The sequence below is a fragment of the Taurulus bubalis genome (genome assembly GCF_910589615.1).
Source record: "Taurulus bubalis genome assembly, chromosome: 21".
Lineage (NCBI taxonomy): Eukaryota > Metazoa > Chordata > Actinopteri > Perciformes > Cottidae > Taurulus > Taurulus bubalis.
The window spans coordinates 1,573,005-1,596,123 of record NC_136609.1 but is presented as its reverse complement, the minus strand read 5'-3'; the positions used below and the strand labels follow the sequence as shown (position 1 = coordinate 1,596,123).

Genomic DNA, 23,119 nt, shown 5'->3' with positions numbered 1-23,119 from the left:
TGAGCTAAAGTGACAAACAAAGATAAAACACTCTTCAACAATATTCATACGCCATAAAATGCTTTTTCTCTACAAGACTACTTCCAGTGCTGGAGAAAGAGTTTGTGAGTGAGACACATTTCACACACAACCACTGCTTCTGTTGGTACATGATGCTCACTTCATAACCTTTCATACAGCATCTGATCTCACGGCTGCTTTTAAATATTCTGTTTCATAAGAAAAGTCAGTTTACAAAAACATAGCAAAAACAAAGAAAAGAGGCAAATCTTGAAATGCATTTCGTCGTCGTGACGGAAGTCACTTAAAATAAAAGCTGCATGGACAGTTTTCACAAGACATTCAACATGGCAGACACACGCGTGTTCACGTGCTTCTCATTTGGTTTTTGACTCGGTGCTAAATGCTAAATGCTAAATGCTAAATGCTGTCGTCCAGCTTGTTACCTTTCGGTCCAATCGATACCTTTATAAACGTAAACCACCACCCATAGGTACCTTTATAAGTGGAGTGGAACCCATCATTCTGATTGTACATCAGATTTAAAAAGTCATTTCAAATCAAAGCTCTTGATATTTGGACACGTAAAAAAAAGTAGACAGCTCATCTTCACAGTATTACTACAGGAGATAGTACATCTTCACAGTATTACTCCAGGAGATAGTACATCTTCACAGTATTACTACAGGAGATAGTACATCTTCACAGTATTACTACAGGAGATAGTACATCTTCACAGTATTACTACAGGAGATAGTACATCTTCACAGTATTACTACAGGAGATAGTACATCTTCACAGTATTACTCCAGGAGATAGTACATCTTCACAGTACTACTACAGGAGATAGTACATCTTCACAGTACTACTACAGGAGATAGTACATCTTCACAGACACAGACTCCATCAGTCAGTTGTTGTGTTGTTGTGGGACTTTGTGTTTTAAAGGGTTGTTCTCACAATAACTCAGCTCCTGTGTTTCTGTTCTGGTTGCAGCTGCACTGAAGCGCATTCTGTGTTGATGCTACCATCTTTTCACATCCTGTAGGGAAGACAACTGTCTGTCTGTTGCGCAACGTGGTTTCATTAGTTTATGCACATGAACACATCGGCCAGAGATGAAGGTGAAAAACAAACCCTGCTTCCTACATGTAAGTGCATATATTCTCTCAATCATTTGTGATCAAAACATAAAGCGTATCTCCTTCCATGCGCTTCCTCCTGGCCTTCAGTTGGCATCTATTATTTACAGGCCGTCCCTAATGGATCCACTGCACTAGCGACGGCCGAGAGACGACCGAGAGACGACCGAGAGACGGCCGAGAGACGACGGAGAGACGACCGAGAGACGACCGAGAGACGACCGAGAGACGACCGAGAGACGACCGAGAGACGACCGAGAGACGACCGAGAGACGACCGAGAGACGACCGAGAGACGACTGAGAGACGACCGAGAGACGACTGAGAGACGACCGAGAGACGACCGAGAGACGACCGAGAGACGACCGAGAGACAACTGAGAGACAACGGAGAGACGGCCGAGAGACGACCGAGAGACGACCGAGAGACGACCGAGAGACGACCGAGAGACAACTGAGAGACGACCGAGAGACAACTGAGGCAAGGCATTCATGGGACATCTTCACTGTCTCCGGTCAGGAAACAAAATGCTTATTCATGTTTGATTTAAGTGCCACTGAGGGACAGACAGTGTCTGGAATAAGAAGTAAGGGCACAACATCACTGTAAACCTCGAGGATAAATGCCTCACAGAAGCCCTGTGTGACAGATACCCGTATCCTGGTTATTTATTATGACATTATGACATCTTTCAGGTGTTACCTGCAAACCGGCTCTTTTAACATAACGCCAGATCATTTTTCGTGTTTGAAGCTACAATATTCCGTATCCTCCAGGCAGCCGTTGGTTTAGAAACACAGATGTAGAAGCTGGTTGTGAGACTTGAGCTGATTAATCGTCTGCAGCTTTCTGGACCCGTCAAAGCTACGTTATCGTGATGTGGAATGCGGTTCTAACCAGCAGCCACTTAAAGTAGGAAGGTCGCCGCGTACAGGTCGCTGGTGGAGGAGGAACTGTCCACCGGCTGCAGTTTAGATCATCGTTCTTTTATCAAGTTACAGGAGACAGAAAGGGACATGAGAGCAGAGCGTCTCCCTTCAGGACGCTAACAGTGTTCACACAGACGACTGAGAGGATACGGAGCGTCTCTGAGGGAACACACGCAGACCTGATGCAAGGTCCTTTCTTCCTGCTCCCTAAAAGAGAGGTGGTCATGTCGGACATCTTCCTCCTCCTCTCCGCTCAGAGTAGAGGCCCTGGCTGGTGGGGGTCCTGCAGGGCGGCCAGGCCGTCTGGGAGGTCTCCGGGTCCGCTGGGCCTCAGGCACGAGTGGATGTAGGCGGCGCTGGAGGCGCTCAGCAGCCGGCCGCCGGCCAGCTGGGGACGAGAGGGGTTCATGTTATCACGACTACTGATGGCTGTTTTAGGACGTTCACGATAAAGTCCTCTACAAAGTCTGGATAGCATCAGTCATACAACATGTTCACGGGTCAGATGACGTCTAGAAGTCTGTTGTGCCAATCAAAGTAAAACAATAATGAATTAATTTCCTCTGTATTTCTGTGGAGTTGAACATTGTCAACATGCAGCTGTACCTTCTCGTGGTACTGTGTTGGTCTACTCTCTCCCTCAGATGAAGGTCTAGTCCTCTTGTACCCGGCTGAGAATAGACCCCACCCCCACAGCATTAGGTAATGATGATGTCAAATTGTAGGTCAGCCGCGCTCATGCCTGACTGCCAGTGCTTCTCTTTCAGCGACGGCCACTGACCCTGAAGAACAGCAGTGGAGGCTGAATGGAGGCCGGGGGCCGACCTTCTATTCACGGTTGTGCCGGTGCAACAATAACACTCAGCAAGCAGAGCGATGCAGGAACAGACGTCTGGTATCCGCGAGGTTGACTTTGTGAAAGCTTCTAAATGAGTCATCTGAACGGAGGCCTCACATGAAAAGGCCATACTGACATATTCAAACGGCTTGTTTTGTTCCACCAGCCTCCAAAATGCAGAAAACATCAAACATAAAACATCCACATGTAAGAAGCTGAAACCAGAAACGTTTGAGTTTAAGATAGAAATGACTTCAAAGAGTGATGGATCATTAACGGTGTGTTCTGATGAGGATACCGTCTACGTTGCAAAGTGAGGACCTGGATCTGTTTGGCCGATCAAGAAGAGGAAGTGAAGTTGTGGTGAAACGGAGAGGAGACTCTCCTCGTCTTCTTCACCCGGGTGTCCGGTCGCATCGCCACAGTTTACTCTGAGCTCTGCCGGCCCGAGGCCTCTGGGAACTGACTCGGAAAAATAAATAATTTCCCTGACAGTGAAAGAGAGCAGCGCCGGGTTGAAGGGTCGTGGACCCCGCAGCCCTCGTGTTGATGCTCGCTGATATTTGAGGGCAACGCAGACTCGAGGGTTTGTCTCCCAGACCAAACAGTCCTGAGGAGAGCTGGCAGCTTGATGTGAGGAAGAGAGCCGGCCTGACGCCAGACAGAAGGTCTTAGTGGACTCAGGACGACGGTTATGAGGAACGAAAAGCATTTGTAGTAATACATAAGGGACTTAAAACTCCCGTCTGGACTGGATTAGAAGGACTCATCATGACTCAGTGAGTCTTACCTTGCTGTGGGTGGAGTCCAGTGTGTTGGTGCTGAAGGTGCCGTAGGCCTCTAAGGCCGGCAGGCCGTGCTGAGGCTGGGACAGACCCAGTAGCTGCTCCAGCTCCAGTGCAGAGCTCTGGCCGGGACACTGGTGCTGCTGGTGCTGCTGGTAGGCGCTCTGGTAGTGACAGGCGTCCGGTGCGGGGTTGTACCCGACGAGGCCGAGCTCCACGGCGGGAGGAAAGGCCGCGTGTCCGTTTGGGACGTGAGATCCGTTGGTGGAGAGCTGGTTCTGGAGGCCGGGCAGCAGAGAGAAGCCCTGGTGGGACTGCAGGGGGATCGGGTGCTGGTCCTGCTGCAGCGGCCACTGGGGCCCGGACTCCAGGAGGTGTTTATGTTTATGTTCCCCGTTCAGCGGCGGGGCTCTGAGCCCAGTGTGGTTGTTGGTCACCAGCCAGTGAGTGTTAGGAACCCCACGCAACACCTTAGGGTCCACCGTCCCGGACTGGGGGCTGGACTGGTTCTGCCCCCGGTGGCCGATGTGCTGCAGCATCTGCTGCGACAGCTGCGTGATGGGAGGAGCTGCGGCGGCGGCAGGAGGCTGCTGGGAGACGCTCCGTCCTCCGTCTCCTCGCCCCGCCGCCTCGGCCCCACTCTCCAGAGAGTCCTGGATGTAGGAGAGGATCTCGTTGTTGGAGAGAAGGTCCCCGAGTGTGGGCACGTGGCCCAGCTCCACCTGGATCATCCTCTCGTCCAGCAGCAGGAGCTCCAGGTCTTCTGCGTTCAGGCCCAGGTTCTCCAGCGCGCTGAAGAGCTCGCTGTTGGAGCACGGCTCCTCTGCGTCCAGGGACAGGGAGTCCAGCGTGGCCAGCAGGGCGTCGCTGCTGGGGGCGTCGCCGCTGCAGCTCCCCGCCTCGCGCCAGCCGGCGCCGCTCAACAAGCCTCCAAAGGCGCCGTCGGGCTCGCCGAAGAGGCCGCCGTGGTGCGACGCCTTGGGCTCGGCGTCCGGCTGGCAGACGTACACGGACTCGTCCTGGCTCATCAGCGCCCCCAGCAGGGACTTTGGGTCCAGATCATCTGAACAGGGCCTCCCCTTCTTGGACTTTCCCTGGAAGGAGTCCAGGAAGCCGTGCAGCGGATAGCCGGTCTGGTAGAGAGCGGCCTCTCCGGTGGCGAAGGTGAAGGGGAGGTGCATCGACCTCTTCCTCAGGTGCTCCCCTCCTTCCTCGTCCCTGTGGAGCACAGAGAACAAACACGTGAGCAGAGGAGTCGCCGAAAGCTCAGAAGGTCGAGCCGGCGCCACGTGCACTCACACCAGCGGCCTCTGGGTGGCGATGATGTAGTCGGGCTTGCTGTTCTTGTAGACCAGCCGGGCGTTGGCCTGGACCCACGTCCACCGGTTGTCCTTGGTGAGCAGCCGGAAGACGGTGAGGCCGCTCTCGCCCGTCTTCATCACTGGAATCACAGCAGAGGTCCGTGTCACTGCATGCACATGCTACAAGTCCACTAAAGCAGGACAACACACAGCATCACACCACCGCGTGTCCTGCAGGTCGTGCAGGTGTTGCGACAGCAAGGTAACTGCGTATGAAGAAGCTGAAATGTGTCCGTCACTTTGCTCATGAATCAGGAAAGAGGAGCGTCAGTCGTGTGAAGGTTTCTCCTCCAGCTGTGAGAATGATGTCATCATGCAGGACCGACTCATCTGGCACATTAGCAGCAGCCGTTTCCACATACGTGTAATTACATTAACCGCTTGGTCCTGTTTCCTGTTTCTTGTTTCCTATTTCCTATTTCCTAGACCACAACCCCTCTTTTACCGCCGTAACATCCTCCTGGAAAAGTTCAAACCTGCTTTGTGTTCTGCTTTCATTCAACAGAATATTAAGTAAAGCCACCAGTTTACACTGAGTGTAGCTTCCTCTAGTCGTTAAGGGTGTAGAGGTTGTGTGTCTGTGTGTGTCTGAGTGTAGCTTCCTCTAGTCGTTAAGGGTGTAGAGGTTGTGTGTCTGAGTGTGTCTGAGTGTAGCTTCCTCTAGTCGTTAAGGGTGTAGAGGTTGTGTGTCTGTGTGTGTCTGTGTGTGTCTGAGTGTAGCTTCCTCTAGTCGTTAAGGGTGTAGAGGTTGTGTGTCTGTGTGTGTCTGTGTGTGTCTGAGTGTAGCTTCCTCTAGTCGTTAAGGGTGTAGAGGTTGTGTGTCTGTGTGTGTCTGAGTGTGTCTGAGTGTGTCTGTGTGTAGCTTCCTCTAGTCGTTAAGGGTGTAGAGGTTGTGTGTCTGTGTGTGTCTGAGTGTGTCTGTGTGTAGCTTCCTCTAGTCGTTAAGGGTGTAGAGGTTGTGTGTCTGTGTGTGTCTGTGTGTGTCTGAGTGTAGCTTCCTCTAGTCGTTAAGGGTGTAGAGGTTGTGTGTCTGTGTGTGTCTGTGTGTGTCTGAGTGTAGCTTCCTCTAGTCGTTAAGGGTGTAGAGGTTGTGTGTCTGTGTGTGTCTGAGTGTAGCTTCCTCTAGTCGTTAAGGGTGTAGAGGTTGTGTGTCTGTGTGTGTCTGAGTGTAGCTTCCTCTAGTCGTTAAGGGTGTAGAGGTTGTGTGTCTGTGTGTGTCTGAGTGTGTCTGTGTGTAGCTTCCTCTAGTCATTAAAGGTGTAGAGGTTGTGTGTCTGTGTGTGTCTGTGTGTGTCTGTGTGTAGCTTCCTCTAGTCGTTAAGGGTGTAGAGGTTGTGTGTCTGTGTGTGTCTGTGTGTGTCTGAGTGTAGCTTCCTCTAGTCGTTAAGGGTGTAGAGGTTGTGTGTCTGTGTGTGTCTGAGTGTGTCTGAGTGTAGCTTCCTCTAGTCGTTAAGGGTGTAGAGGTTGTGTGTCTGTGTGTGTCTGTGTGTGTCTGAGTGTGTCTGTGTGTAGCTTCCTCTAGTCGTTAAGGGTGTAGAGGTTTTGTGTCTGTGTGTGTCTGTGTGTATCTGTGTATATCTTTGTGTGTCTGTGTGTGTCTGTGTGTAGCTTTCTCTAGTCATTAAGGGTGTAGAGGTTGTGTGTCTGTGTGTGTCTGTGTGTGTCTATGTGTATCTTAGTGTGTCTGTGTGTGTATCTGTGTGACGGCCTCATGTGTTGTGGGTGGAAGGTTGTGTATGTGTGTGTCTGTGTGTGTCTTTGTGTGTCTGTGTGTGTCTGTGTGTATCTTAGTGTGTCTGTGTGTGTCTGTGTGTGCCTGTGTGTATCTTTGTGTGTCTGTATGTGTCTTTGTGTGTCTGTGTGTGTCTGTGTGTATCTTTGTGTGTCTGTGTGTGTCTGTGTGTATCTTTGTGTGTCTGTGTGTGTCTGTGTGTATCTTTGTGTGTCTGTGTGTATCTTTGTGTGTCTGTGTGTCTGTGTGTGTCTGTGTGTGTCTTTGTGTGTATCTTTGTGTGTCTGTGTGTGTCTTTGTGTGTCTTTGTGTGTCTGTGTGTGTCTGTGTGTATCTTTGTGTGTCTGTGTGTATCTTTGTGTGTCTGTGTGTGTCTTTGTGTGTCTTTGTGTGTCTGTGTGTGTCTGTGTGTGTCTTTGTGTGTCTGTGTGTGTCTGTGTGTATCTTAGTGTATCTGTATGTATCTTTGTGTGTCTGTGTGTATCTTTGTGTGTCTGTGTGTATCTTTGTGTGTGTCTGTGTGTGTCTTTGTGTGTCTGTGTGTGTCTGTGTGTATCTTAGTGTGTCTGTGTGTGTATCTGTGTGACGGCCTCATGTGTTGTGGGTGGAAGGTTGTGTATGTGTGTGTCTGTGTGTGTCTGTGTGTATCTGTGTGTATCTTAGTGTGTCTGTGTGTATCTTAGTGTGTCTGTGTGTGTCTGCGTGTATCTTAGAGTGTCTGTGTGTGTCTTTGTGTGTCTGTGTGTATCTTAGTGTGTCTGTGTGTATCTGTGTGTATCTTAGTGTGTCTGTGTGTGTCTGCGTGTATCTTAGTGTGTCTGTGTGTGTCTGTGTGTATCTTTGTGTGTCTGTGTGTATCTTTGTGTGTCTGTGTGTGTCTGCGTGTATCTGTGTGTATCTTAGTGTGTCTGTGTGTGTCTGCGTGTATCTTAGTGTGTCTGTGTGTGTCTGTGTGTGTCTTTGTGTGTCTGTGTGTATCTTTGTGTGTCTGTGTGTGTCTGTGTGTATCTTTGTGTGTGTCTGTGTGTGTCTTTGTGTGTCTGTGTGTGTCTGCGTGTATCTTAGTGTGTCTGTGTGTGTCTGTGTGTATCTTAGTGTGTCTGTGTGTATCTTAGTGTGTCTGTGTGTGTCTTTGTGTGTCTGTGTGTATCTTTGTGTGTCTGTGTGTGTCTGTGTGTATCTTTGTGTGTGTCTGTGTTTATCTTAGTGTGTCTGTGTGTGTCTGCGTGTATCTTAGTGTGTCTGTGTGTGTATCTTAGTGTGTCTGTGTGTGTCTGCGTGTATCTTAGTGTGTCTGTGTGTGTATCTTAGTGTGTCTGTGTGTGTCTGTGTGTGTCTTTGTGTGTCTGTGTGTATCTTTGTGTGTCTGTGTGTGTCTGTGTGTATCTTTGTGTGTGTCTGTGTGTGTCTTTGTGTGTCTGTGTGTGTCTGCGTGTATCTTAGTGTGTCTGTGTGTGTCTGCGTGTATCTTAGTGTGTCTGTGTGTGTCTGTGTGTGTCTGTGTGTATCTTAGTGTGTCTGCATGTATCTTAGTGTGTCTGTGTGTGTCTGTGTGTATCTTTGTGTGTCTGTGTGTATCTTTGTGTGTCTGTGTGTGTCTGTGTGTATCTTTGTGTGTGTCTGTGTGTGTCTTTGTGTGTCTGTGTGTGTCTGTGTGTATCTTAGTGTGTCTTTGTGTGTCTGTGTGTATCTTAGTGTGTCTGTGTGTGTCTGTGTGTGTCTGTGTGTATCTTAGTGTGTCTGCGTGTATCTTAGTATGTCTGTGTGTGTCTGTGTGTATCTTAGTGTGTCTGCGTGTATCTTAGTGTGTCTGTGTGTGTCTGTGTGTGTCTGTGTGTATCTTAGTGTGTCTGCGTGTATCTTAGTATGTCTGTGTGTGTCTTTGTGTGTCTGTGTGTATCTTAGTGTGTCTGTGTGTGTCTGTGTGTGTCTGTGTGTATCTTTGTGTGTCTGTGTGTGTCTTTGTGTGTCTGTGTGTATCTTAGTGTGTCTGTGTGTGTCTGTGTGTGTCTGTGTGTATCTTTGTGTGTCTGTGTGTGTCTGTGTGTGTCTGTGTGTGTCTTAGTGTGTCTGTGTGTGTCTGTGTGTATCTGTGTGTATCTTAGTGTGTCTGCGTGTATCTTAGTATGTCTGTGTGTGTCTGCGTGTATCTTAGTGTGTCTGTGTGTGTCTGTGTGTGTCTTTGTGTGTCTGTGTGTATCTTAGTGTGTTTGTGTGTGTCTGTGTGTATCTTTGTGTGTCTGTGTGTGTCTTTGTGTGTCTGTGTGTATCTTAGTGTGTCTGTGTGTGTCTGTGTGTATCTTAGTGTGTCTGTGTGTGTCTGTGTGTATCTTAGTGTGTCTGTGTGTGTCTGTGTGTGTCTTTGTGTGTCTGTGTGTATCTTAGTGTGTCTGTGTGTGTCTGTGTGTATCTGTGTGTGTATCTGTGTGACGGCCTCATGTGTTGTGGGTGGAAGGTTGTGTATGTGTGTGTCTGTGTGTGTCATGTGTTGTTGCGGTCACGTGGAAGCCCTCCTTCCCATACGTGTGTGCATCTCTGTATGTTCCTAGATGCACATGCGTGCATTGCGTGTCTGCATGCATGACTACATGCGTACAGTGTGCGTCTTTGTGAGCGAGCGCGTCTGGTGGCGCCGCGTTGGGGGCGCCATGGTTACGGCTAACCGGGTCATCCGGTACACGAGGTAAGTAGGACACTTGACTCCTCCATCAGCAGCAGACGCACACAGCGGTGGCTTGTGTGTGTTTGTTGTGTTACGGACGTAATGCTGAGCCACAAAGATTCATGCGAAGCCTAAAATAGACGTGTTGGGGCTCAGGTGATCATGCGATGTGGGCGTGGCCAGACGCAGGTAGAGTTCGGTCTTTTCTTTGGAGCTCCTGTTACAGATAAGTGAGCACATCTTTGTGCGTTGACGCCTCCTGCGTGTGTGTGACTCACTGCGGACGTGGTTCTCGGCGCAGTACAGCATGTCGGCGGCGTGGATGAACTGGTAACCCGAGCCCCGGACTCTCAGCTCCGCCTCCGTGTAGCCCAGGACGATCTTACCCCTGAAAGTCAAAGCATCACACACTTACTCATCGTCTCGGTCACTCGACAACGTGCCGACTCAGCGTTTTGGTGTGTGGAACGCACTTGGCGTCGCAGGACATGGGCGTGAAGTCCAGCTTGTGTTTGGTCCTGAAGATCATGTTCCGGGTCCGGATCTCCAGGATGGCCGGAGACTGGAGCGGCGTGGCGATGGCGAACAGGGCGAGCTGAGGCGGGGCGCTCTGAGGCGGGGCGGGGCGCTGAGGCGGGGCGGGGCGCTGGCGGCTCTGACCGTGGAGGAACTTCAGACGGCCCTGGATGTTCAGCGCCTGAGAGGAGAGGAGGCTAGTGAGTACTGGGTCCACTGGTTTCTCTTACTGGGAACCCTGCAGCTGCTCCCTCCGGTCACATGACTTATTCTACACGCGATCAAGTGGCTGAGACGTCATCATGACCGATGATCCTCCAAACTGAGACTCACAGGTCTCACAATAATCTGTGACCTTCATGAAGCTTTCATGACCTTTGTTCAATATGAATATATCTGTGAGATCTGATAAAGAGAACAGTGTTGGGATCTACTGGGATGTAAATTGATCGTTTCCAGAAACCTTTTGGTTCGATGGACCCCGCAGACTTTTCTTCAGGCTTCTTTGGATCAGCGACTAATTGACTGTAAAGTCTTGAGATGTTGTGACATTTAACTCAAGAAAAGCTCTCTGCATCTGCAGTGACCTTTGACCTACAGAAAGACGGCGTTACAATGTGCCATACGTTCAGTAATCATGTTACATGAAGTTTGGTTCCTGAAGAGCCACATGACCTCGTTCTGAAGAGGCCTTCAGCTGCAGCACATGAACCGCTGGAGCTCGATCACTCGTGTTTCTGGGAGATTTGAGATGTTTTCTGGGCTGTTTGGAGCGAGCGCCGCCCTCAATGTGTCCGATGTACAGTAACCTCTAAAGGAAACCCGGGTGAGGACCCGCCTCCTCCTCCTGAGGACACGCCTCCTCTGCTGGTGAAGTGACCTCAGCGGGCCTAAGAGCCGGCAGCCGTGATGTCAGGAGTCCAGCCCTGAATAGCAGGAGGGATTATGGAAACAAAGCCAGAGCAAGCGGTGGACGGGAGCAGAAACCTGGCTTAAAGCTCACGCTAACGCCGTGGGAGGGAGGCGAGGGACGCGGGTTCAAACCCCGTCAGGAGGGCTGCCGGAGTCCTTGAGCAAGACGACGAGCTTTCAGAAAGAAACTCTTCACTGACAAAGTGTTCTTCCATCTCCCAGCGGCTCTTATTCAATACGATGTGGAGAGAAACACTTTGTAGACGCTTTTCCTTCAGATGGTTGGAGGTTTAAATGAGATAAAACATTCATTGTGTCGTCTGTAAAATGTCTGTAAATCTATGAAAATATAAAATGGGAAAAAAAGCATAAAACCTGAAGATATGAGAGGCTGAACCAAACGAGTGTTTGTCATAACTTGATGAATGATAAACAGCGGGTATGCCCCTGCAGTGCCTTGCTCATGGGTTCCTGCCCCAGTTCCCAGCCGGGTTGAGGGGTTTCTTTCTGCCCCTGAACGCAGCGTGTTCCTCTGCCTCTGCAGCTAAGTGTCGGGTCTGGAGCTAGAACCCTGCGCTCCGGAGGATTAAGGCCCTTTTCCCCACGACCCGAGGCTCTGGAGGATTACAGGAGCAGCGCTGGCTTCTGGCCTCTGAGGGGCTCTGAGGTGTCACGCCATACAAACCCAAACATGGACTCATGAGCTGAGCCTCACCAGGAAGCCGGAGGAGTTGTCCAGCAGGCAGCGGAAGCGGCAGACGAAGCCTCTCTCCAGGAAGGACGAGTTCTCCGGGGGAAGCCGGTCGGGGTCGTAGGTCACCGGGCCGGAGGAGCTCGACACCGACTCGCCATCTGTCGAACGGTAACCAGGTTTATTTCTGTTTCTCGCCGTGGCGGTCTCATCAGGAGCGAGGTCTCACCGGTGGAGCGGTCTGGGGGGTTCAGGGCCCAGTGCAGGTTGCTCCTGAACTCCTGCTGGTCCTCGGTGTGGATCAGCTCCAGCACACTCTGGTGCATCACGTCGGTCTGAAGACACAGAAACAAGAGTGAGGAAACACAAGCAGGGACCCCGAGGGGTGCGCTTGATTCCGTTGGCCTAGAAGCAGAGCCAAAAGAAATCAAGTGTCGCTGCTCGTTTGATTCAAATAGTTGAAACGGAGCCAAAGATCCGCTGTGACCCTGATGTCTGTCTCCAGACCCTGCATGACCAGAGCGGGACCAGTTTGTGCTAAGCTACATGTGGCTAAGAAGCAATAGGAGCGTGCTAACTTTAGCTTAGCACGAGACAATTAGCCGCTGTCTCCTTCCAGATGCTACGATCGCTCATGACTCCTGTTGGCTAACTCTATGTGTACCAACGCTTCTGTTCTTTCCCCTCTGGCGGAGTGTTCTTCAGCGACTCACACTCACACGTGAGCAGAGGCTTCAGCTCACATTTGGGTTTCCTGGGTAAATGCACACTGACGCGCCGCAGGAGGACGAGGTGTGATGTTTACACTGATTGTGTTCGTACGTGAGACTCTCCTGACAGTTTGAAAACCACGTTCTCCAAAATGAGATGCGACCGGACGGCAGCGAGTGGATTAAAGCTCGCTCCATATGTGCATTTGTTTTAATCCCTCGGGGCGATGCGTTCACTTGCTGCTCGTCATGAACCTCATTGTGCTGGTTAAGTCCACCTCTCTGCCTTATGATTCACGCAGCGCACTATCAAACATGTTATACATTAACTATAACCTGCTCTACCCATAATGCCTTGTGTTTCGGGTACTTTCCTGTTGACCAACACAAATGTTTAGAGAAGTCTGAGCGATGTTTTTAGGGCAGGTTATCGTCCTCGTCTGGGTGAAACAAGCCACACTGACCACAGAGAGGAGAGAGTAGTGAGAGTGTTTACCTGGTGGAAGCCCAGGTAGTCCTGGATGGTGTGAGAGCAGAAGAAGACGGTTCCTTCAGCGGTCACCACCAGGACGAAGCCGTTCAGGGCCTGAGAGAGCAAACGGATTATAGTCCTTTAAAATGTGTTGGGAGGGTTCGCTAAGTAAACACACATAAATAACCTCACACTCAAGACAGCATGACGTTTAAATGAAGAGAAAACATCGGATTCCAGCGAGAACAAAGGCTTCAAAACCAAGAAGAAAGAGAAAACTAAAAAAACAAACGGGGATGAGACGTCTCCTCGGGGGCAGAACGAGAGGAAGAGGAGGAGGAGGAGGAGGTCAAACTCGGTACTGGGTGACTAACACCTCATCGTCGCTCCTCCTCCAGCCTCGCGGCTCGTGAGGAGTTGATGACACGGCGTCCCGACACCACAGTCATCCTCACTGATGAGGATGAAGAGGATGAGGAGGAGGAGGAGGAGGAGGAGGAGGAGGAGGCACACTCTCCATCTCCACTTCAGATGGTGGTAGGAGGTTTATGTCGCTGCTGCTGTGTCAGACCTTTTGAAGCCTCATTGAAAACGTGAAGAATTCGTTATTTAATTCAAATTAATCAGAAATGTTGTCATTCATTTAAAGTTATGAAGCAAAAACAAAACATTCTCTGGATTTACTGGTTTTAAATTTGTATAAAATGAATATATTTGTGTTTTTGACTGTTTGGTGGGGCGTCACTTTGAGCTCTTATGAGGGACGTCTTTCAAACTAAAGTGAATAACAAGAAGGTTTTCAAGAGATTAATCAATAACGTAAACACTAATATATATATATATATTAGTTTGTTTTACTCAGTCACAGCAAAATGCTCAACAACCACAAATTAAAATCCTCTAAAACCTAGAAATGTTAAACAGAATCTATTATTTTTACATGATCCGACTAATTTGTGATCTGAGATTTAAGCTAAAAAAAAAACGCCAGAAAGCTGCATGTGACACACACACACACACACACACACACACACACACACACACACACACACACACACACACACACGCGCATTCCCTTCACACACGACCTTCCGGGCTACACGTGGAGGGCAGGAACCATGAGGGGTGTTAAAGATCTGGAGGAACACGTCAAACATCCCAGAATACTCTCGTTGCTTTTAGTTGATTCCCACCCCCGCTCCTGAATAATAGACGAGTTCACCGGCTCTGGATAATTCATGAGACATCGTCCGTAATGGAACAGAAGGAAGCTGCTGGTTTTCCTTCATGCTGCAGTGACCCAATTACTCCTCTGGGATCAATACCTGTATCAATAAGCTGCTGGAGGGATCAATACCTGTATCAATAAGCTGCTGGAGGGATCAATACCTGTATCAATCCAGTCTGTGAGACAGTATGTGATCCAGTCTGTGAGACAGTATGTGATCCAGTCTGTGAGACAGTATGTGATCCAGTCTGTGAGACAGTATGTGATCCAGTATGTGATCTAGTCTGTGAGACAATATGCGATCCAGTATGTGAGATAGTATGTGATCTAGTATGTGATCCAGTATGTGAGACAGTCTGTGATCTAGTCTGTGATCCGGTCTGTGAGACAGTCTGTGAGACAGTCAATGCTCGGCTGGGCGTGTGGTGTTGGACAGGAAGTCATGATGATGTGAACTCATACAGGAAGTCATCATGATGTGAACTCATACAGGAAGTCATGATGATGTGAACTCATACAGGAAGTCATGATGATGTGAACTCATACAGGAAGTCATGATGATGTGAACTCATACAGGAAGTCATGATGATGTGAGGTCGTACAGGAAGTCATGATGATGTGAACTCATACAGGAAGTCATGATGATGTGAACTCATACAGGAAGTCATGATGATGTGAACTCATACAGGAAGTCATGATGATGTGAGGTCGTACAGGAAGTCATGATGATGTGAACTCATACAGGAAGTCATGATGATGTGAACTCATACAGGAAGTCATGATGATGTGAACTCATACAGGAAGTCATGATGATGTGAACTCATACAGGAAGTCATCATGATGTGAGGTCGTACAGGAAGTCATCATGATGTGAGGTCGTACAGGAAGTCATCATGATGTGAGGTCGTACAGGAAGTCATCATGATGTGAGCTCGTACAGGAAGTCATCATCATGATGTGAGCTCGTACAGGAAGTCATCATCATGATGTGAGCTCATACAGGAAGTCAGAACTCTCTAGCAGCTCTATGTTTCCTAGTAAAGACACAAGATGGCCGTGTGGCCTCACCAACCTGCAGCAGCAGCTCCCCCTCCGGTACGGCGGCGCTCACGGCTCTGCTGCCGGCGGCTGGATCGGCGCTCTGCTTCTCGCCGCTGGTCAGCTGGTTCTGCAGCGTCACTGCAGGGAGACGAGCAGGAGGGTTAGTGACCACATCCAGAGGAAGGGTCATGGTGGTGGTCAACACAGGGAGCCTCTGAAGAGCTACAGACAATACAGACACTACAGACACTACAGACAATACAGACACTACAGACTCTACAGACACTGCAGACACTACAGACACTGCAGACACTACAGACAATACAGACACTACAGACACTGCAGATACTACAGACACTACAGACAATACAGACACTACAGACACTGCAGATACTACAGACACTGCAGACAATACAGACACTACAGACACTGCAGACACTACAGGCACTGCAGACACTACAGACACTACAGACACTACATACACTACAGACACTAAAGACAATGCAGACACTACATACACTACAGACAATGCAGACACTACATACACTACAGACAATGCAGACACTGCAGACAATACAGACACTGCAGACACTACAGGCACTAAAGACAATGCAGACACTACATACACTACAGACACTACAGACACTACATACACTACAGACACTAAAGACAATGCAGACACTACATACACTACAGACACTACATACACTACAGACACTAAAGACAATGCAGACACTACATACACTACAGACACTACAGACACTACATACACTACAGACACTAAAGACAATGCAGACACTACATACACTACATACACTACAGACACTACATACACTAAAGACAATGCAGACACTACATACACTACAGACACTACAGACACTACATACACTACAGACACTAAAGACAATGCAGACACTACATACACTACAGACACTACAGACACTACAGACAATGCAGACACTGCAGACAATACAGACACTGCAGACACTACAGGCACTAAAGACAATGCAGACACTACATACACTACAGACAATGCAGACACTACAGGCACTGCAGACACTACAGGCACTGCAGACACTACAGACACTACAGACACTACATACACTACAGACAATGCAGACACTGCAGACAATACAGACACTGCAGACACTACAGGCACTGCAGACACTACAGACACTACAGACACTACATACACTACATACACTACAGACACTACATACACTACATACACTAAAGACAATGCAGACACTACATACACTACAGACAATGCAGACACTACATACACTACAGACAATGCAGACACTACATACACTACAGACAATGCAGACACTACATACACTACAGACACTACAGACACTATAGGCACTGCAGACATGGCAGACACTACAGACAACGCAGACACTACAGACACTACAGACACTGCAGACAATGCAGACACTACATACACTACAGACACTACATACACTACAGACACTAAAGACAATGCAGACACTACAGACAATACAGACACTACAGACAATACAGACACTACAGACTCTACAGACACTGCAGACACTACAGACACTGCAGACACTACAGACAATACAGACACTGCAGATACTACAGACACTACAGACACTGCAGACAATACAGACACTACAGACACTGCAGACACTACAGGCACTGCAGACACTACAGACACTACAGACACTACATACACTACAGACACTAAAGACAATGCAGACACTACATACACTACAGACAATGCAGACACTACATACACTACAGACAATGCAGACACTGCAGACAATACAGACACTGCAGACACTACAGGCACTAAAGACAATGCAGACACTACATACACTACAGACACTACAGACACTACATACACTACAGACACTAAAGACAATGCAGACACTACAGACACTACATACACTACAGACACTAAAGACAATGCAGACACTACATACACTACAGACACTACAGACACTACATACACTACAGACACTAAAGACAATGCAGACACTACATACACTACATACACTACAGACACTACAGACACTACATACACTAAAGACAATGCAGACACTACATACACTACAGACACTACAGACACTACATACACTACAGACACTAAAGACAATGCAGACACTACATACACTACAGACACTACAGACACTACAGACAATGCAGACACTGCAGACAATACAGACACTGCAGACACTACAGGCACTAAAGACAATGCAGACACTACATACACTACAGACAATGCAGACACTACAGGCACTGCAGACACTACAGACACTACAGACACTACATACACTACAGACAATGCAGACACTACATACACTACAGACAATGCAGACACTGCAGACAATACAGACACTGCAGACACTACAGGCACTGCAGACACTACAGGCACTGCAGACACTACATACACTACATACACTAAAGACAATGCAGACACTACATACACTACAGACACTAAAGACAATGCAGACACTACATACACTACATACACTACAGACACTACAGACACTACATACACTAAAGACAATGCAGACACTACATACACTACAGACACTACAGACACTACATACACTACAGACACTAAAGACAATGCAGACACTACATACACTACAGACACTACAGACACTACAGACAATGCAGACACTGCAGACAATACAGACACTGCAGACACTACAGGCACTAAAGACAATGCAGACACTACATACACTACAGACAATGCAGACACTACAGGCACTGCAGACACTACAGACACTACAGACACTACATACACTACAGACAATGCAGACACTACATACACTACAGACAATGCAGACACTGCAGACAATACAGACACTGCAGACACTACAGGCACTGCAGACACTACAGGCACTGCAGACACTACATACACTACATACACTAAAGACAATGCAGACACTACATACACTACAGACAATGCAGACACTACATACACTACAGACAATGCAGACACTACATACACTACAGACAATGCAGACACTACATACACTACAGACAATGCAGACACTACATACACTACAGACAATGCAGACACTACATACACTACATACACTGCAGACACTACAGACACTATAGGCACTGCAGACATGGCAGACACTACAGACACTGCAGACACTACAGACACTACAGACAACGCAGACACTACAGACACTACAGACACTGCAGACAATACAGACACTGCAGACACTACAGACACTGCAGACACTACAGACACTGCAGATACTACAGACAATACAGATACTACAGCCACTACAGACACTGCAGACACTACAGACACTGCAGACACTACAGACAATACAGACACTGAAGGTTCGACCACTCGAGCGGATTCTTCTGATCGTGACCCAGATTCCACATTGGGATCAATAAGCTCATGGCGTGGCTCCATCATCACTCAGAAACCAGCACAGCCTCCACATGAATGCACATATAATGAGCTCTTATATATGTATTTTAATACTTTTTTGCCTTAATATTGCCTTTATATTTACTAATGATGTACCAGTTCATACGTGTATGCTGGTCATTTTATTGGCTTGACAAAGGTCTAATACATCATTTTAAAAACATTTCTGGCATATTGCTGCCAGAAAAACAGAATAAAAATAAAAACAAGAGCGTATGGTATGTTTAGGGAAAAAGTAAATAACTCATTCTTCATAGTTGATACACTAAAACATGAATAAATACCAACATGTTCCTTCACAGTCGTTATGTGACTTTATCTCCCGGTGTAAAACAAAATGCTCACAAGCCGACAGAGAGCAGTCAAACGCATGTAGACGATCAATAATTAAGAGCTGAGGGTCGTGACGTCATGCTGGGAGCCGGGGGCACAGGAAACACCCCGAGGCGTCGGGGACGGGGCGTCTGTTGGCCGATAGAAACATGTCAACAGACGCTTTACAGACATGAAGGAGCTCCAGACGGCCAACAGAGGAGCAGGAGGGTTCTGCTGGTTGATATCCACATGGTGATGTAAAACCCTCTGGATGCCACAGAGACAGAGCTCACATCTCTGATGCTCTGCAGGCGGTCACAACAGACACGGTCACAACAGACACAAGGCTGTGGTCTGAGGGACGCAGACACAGCCGCTGACCCGTCTGATGCAGCTGCTCATCCTGACTGAATAAATGTTTCAGAGCTTCAGCCGGTCCCTGAATGACAACAGACTACAACGTGTCTGTGGTGTTGGGCTTGAACAGGTTTAAATATTCATGAACGATCCAAACGTCATGAAAATATCATTTAACGCCTGAATTTATTGGAACATTTCACATATTTTTAAAGGTAAAGAAACGCTGGTCCATTAATTCCTTTAGAAATGACGTTCATGTTTTCATTGAGGTTCACCTGGAGAACTGATTGTTCCTTCTTTACCAGGCGCCCTGAACGCAGCATCAGGTCTTCAAAGACCTCCACAGAAATATATTTGGTATTTTCTGCTTCATGAGGCGGAAAAGAGATTTTGAAAGTCTAATCAACACAAAGTCTGTGTGTAGTTATTGAATTCATATTAACACATGAAGGACGGCCCTCTAACAACACAACGGGGTTTCCTGAGGTCGAGAGTCAAAAGTTGAGAGTGGGCTGCTGCCCCCCTGCCTGCTTCAAAGGTCTGTAAAGCGGTGAGTGGATTATCCTCCATGTTTCTATCCTCCCAGGCTTTCATCTCCTCCTCCTCCTCCTCCTCCTCTTTCTCAGACCCACTTTACTTTGTGACTGAGACTTTGGGACAAGGGTCGCCTCGCGGCCACGGGGAGAGGAGCTGACCTACAATACACTACTGCAGACGCTAGGATGGGGGGTCCAGGCGGTCTGTGGCTGTTTCTGACGGTCTGTGGCCTCTGGCAGTTCAAACTGCATTTCGTGCATGTAAATAAAAACAATGAATACCGGTTCAATACCGCTTCACTTTTTTCAGAAGCATATCACATTTTTGGATGCTAACTATTATGCTAACTATTATGGTAACAATGTTACCATCACATTACGGTAACATGGTGGGACTGGAACAGAAAGCCTGTAGCAGATTACACTGCAGGCGTAGGTTCACATGTTACACTCCTTCAGTGAGTTTTAAGGATTTCTGAAAGCTGTTTGTTGCTTTTGGACGAACTTACAATCGGCCTACAACAGTAAATCTATGAACACACACACACACACACACACACACACACACACACACACACACACACACACACACACACACACACACACATGCTCTCTCTCTCTCTCTCTCTCTCTCTGTCTGTCTGTCTGCATGCTCTCTCTCTCTGTCTGTATGCTCTCTCTCTCTCTCTGTCTGCATGCTCTCTCTCTCTGTCTGCATGCTCTCTCTCTCTCTCTGTCTGCATGCTCTCTCTCTGTCTGCATGCTCTCTCTCTGTCTGCATGCTCTCTCTCTGTCTGTATGCTCTCTCTCTGTCTGTATGCTCTCTCTCTCTCTGTCTGTATGCTCTCTCTCTGTCTGTATGCTCTCTCTCTGTCTGTATGCTCTCTCTCTCTCTGTCTGCATGCTCTCTGTCTGTGTCTGCATGCTCTCTCTCTCTGTCTGTGTCTGCATGCTCTCTCTGTCTGCATGCTCTCTCTCTCTCTCTCTGTCTGTCTGTCTGTCTGCATGCTATCTGTCTGTGTCTGCATGCTCTCTCTCTGTCTGTCTGCATGCTCTCTCTCTCTCTGTCTGTCTGCATGCTCTCTCTCTCTCTGTCTGTCTGCATGCTCTCTGTCTGTGTCTGCATGCTCTCTCTCTCTGTCTGTGTCTGCATGCTCTCTCTCTCTGTCTGTGTCTGCATGCTCTCTCTCTCTCTCTCTCTGTGTCTGCATGCTCTCTCTCTCTGTCTGTGTCTGCATGCTCTCTCTCTCTGTCTGTGTCTGCATGCGCTCTCTCTCTCTGTCTGTGTCTGCATGCTCTCTCTCTCTCTCTCTCTGTGTCTGCATGCTCTCTCTCTCTGTCTGTGTCTGCATGCTCTCTCTCTCTCTCTGTGTCTGCATGCTCTCTCTCTCTCTGTCTGTGTCTGCATGCTCTCTCTCTGTCTGCATGCTCTCTCTCTCTCTCTCTGTCTGCATGCTCTCTCTCTTTCTGTCTGTGTCTGCATGCTCTCTCTCTCTCTGTCTGCATGCTCTCTCTCTCTGTCTGTGTCTGCATGCTCTCTCTCTCTGTCTGTGTCTGCATGCTCTCTCTCTCTCTGTCTGCATGCTCTCTCTCTCTGTCTGTGTCTGCATGCTCTCTCTCTCTGTCTGTGTCTGCATGCTCTCTCTCTCTCTGTCTGCATGCTCTCTCTCTCTGTCTGTGTCTGCATGCTCTCTCTCTTTCTGTCTGTGTCTGCATGCTCTCTCTCTCTCTGTCTGTATCTGCATGCTCTCTCTGTCTGCATGCTCTCTGTCTGTGTCTGCATGCTCTCTCTCTCTCTGTCTGCATGCTCTCTCTCTCTCTGTCTGCATGCTCTCTCTCTCTGTCTGTGTCTGCATGCTCTCTCTCTCTCTGTCTGCATGCTCTCTCTCTCTCTGTCTGTGTCTGCATGCTCTCTCTCTCTCTGTCTGTGTCTGCATGCTCTCTCTCTCTCTCTCTTTGTCTGCATGCTCTCTGTCTGTGTCTGCATGCTCTCTCTCTCTCTCTGTCTGTCTGCAGGTCCTGAGCGAGGTGTGAGAAGCTATTTCAGTCTCTGGTGGGCGGAGCAGCTGTTTGTGTCACAGACTGACATTCAGCAGCTTCAAGTTCTGCCTCTATCTGCCTCTATCTGTCTGTCTCTATCTGTCTGCCTCTCAGGACGGGTCACCGTCACCACCTTGAAACCACAACACGCCGCTTCCTGTGAGCACGGCGCTATATTCCCCTCAGCTCGACCACCGTGAGTTCAGATATTCTGGTGCGTGGCGTTTCCTACCGGAGAAGAAGCTCTTGGTGCGCAGGAAGCTGACGCTGAGCCGCAGGATGGACAGCTTGTCCAGGCTGGACACCACGTCCTGGGGGAAGGGCAACATGGCCGCCAGCCGGTCCAGCTCCGAGTTCAGCCGGTCGCGGTGCCGCTTGGACGGATTGGACTTGGTGCTTTCAGCCGGGGCCGGCTTGACTCTGGAGGGGCCGTGATATTCATCATCATCATCATAATAATCATCATCATCACCATCATCATCAACACTGACTTATGGGGCAAATACTGAGAGTTGTGTTGTCTTTGCAGTCTAGATACCAACACTTCCATGGAAGACAGAACTGTGAAGCTGAATACAAATATGCAAATATGAATTTCATTTGATGACTTACAGCAGCCGTGAAAACATTAAAAAACAGCTTAATTGCAATTTCATTAATTATGATCTGGTATTTCCACTGAAATCGGATTATACACATATTTATGACTTTAATGTTACTTGTTTTTGTATGTGGTGCGATTGGCATTTGCATTATTTTCCAATATTATATAATGACACATACATAGGTCTGGATAAGCATGTTCATTTATGTTTAATACAATTATCATAACACTCTTATGAACCTGTTTAATGATTCTACTACTGACAAAATACAAATGCTATTACCGTAATCAAAAATGCAATTATATTTTTCAAATTTAGAAATACAAATATTAATAAATACAGAATAACTTCAATCTGTTATGATTCATTAGACACATTAATGAAAACGTGAAATGACCGTAGTGAAAACAAACGTACCCTTTCTGCGCAGGTTTCCTTCTCTTCCGTGCAGAATACATGTTGATGTATTCACAGGAGGAAATCCATAAAGTCACTTATAACAACCAGTAGAGTCCAGTAGAAACCAGAAACTCCTCTTATAACAACCAGTAGAAACCAGTAACTCCTCTTATAATACACTAGTAGAGTCCAGTAGAAACCAGTAACTCCTCTTATAATACACTAGTAGAGTCCAGTAGAAACCAGTAACTCCTCTTATAATACACTAGTAGAGTCCAGTAGAAACCAGTAACTCCTTTTATAACAACCAGTAGAACCAGCTGCTGCTAACTGCCGCTAGCTTACATTTGCAGTAGCCTTGACCGTTACTCCGTTACTTCGTTACTCTTCGTTACTCTTCGTTACTCTGACGTTGA

General features: G+C 48.0%; 1 protein-coding gene across 1 annotated transcript; it reads right to left on the bottom strand.

Moving 5' to 3' along the window:
• Nucleotides 1–2,323: 2,323 nt before the first annotated feature.
• On the bottom strand, nt 2,324–22,762 carry LOC306752953 (aryl hydrocarbon receptor-like; the record flags this gene model as incomplete). The annotated part of the gene is given in 11 exon segments (XM_079236786.1): nt 2,324–2,458; nt 3,699–4,911; nt 4,993–5,134; nt 9,727–9,836; nt 9,922–10,145; nt 11,592–11,792; nt 11,795–11,902; nt 12,774–12,863; nt 15,050–15,240; nt 21,932–22,119; nt 22,722–22,762. Coding segments are annotated over 11 exon segments (2,643 nt in total).
• Nucleotides 22,763–23,119: the final 357 nt, after the last annotated feature.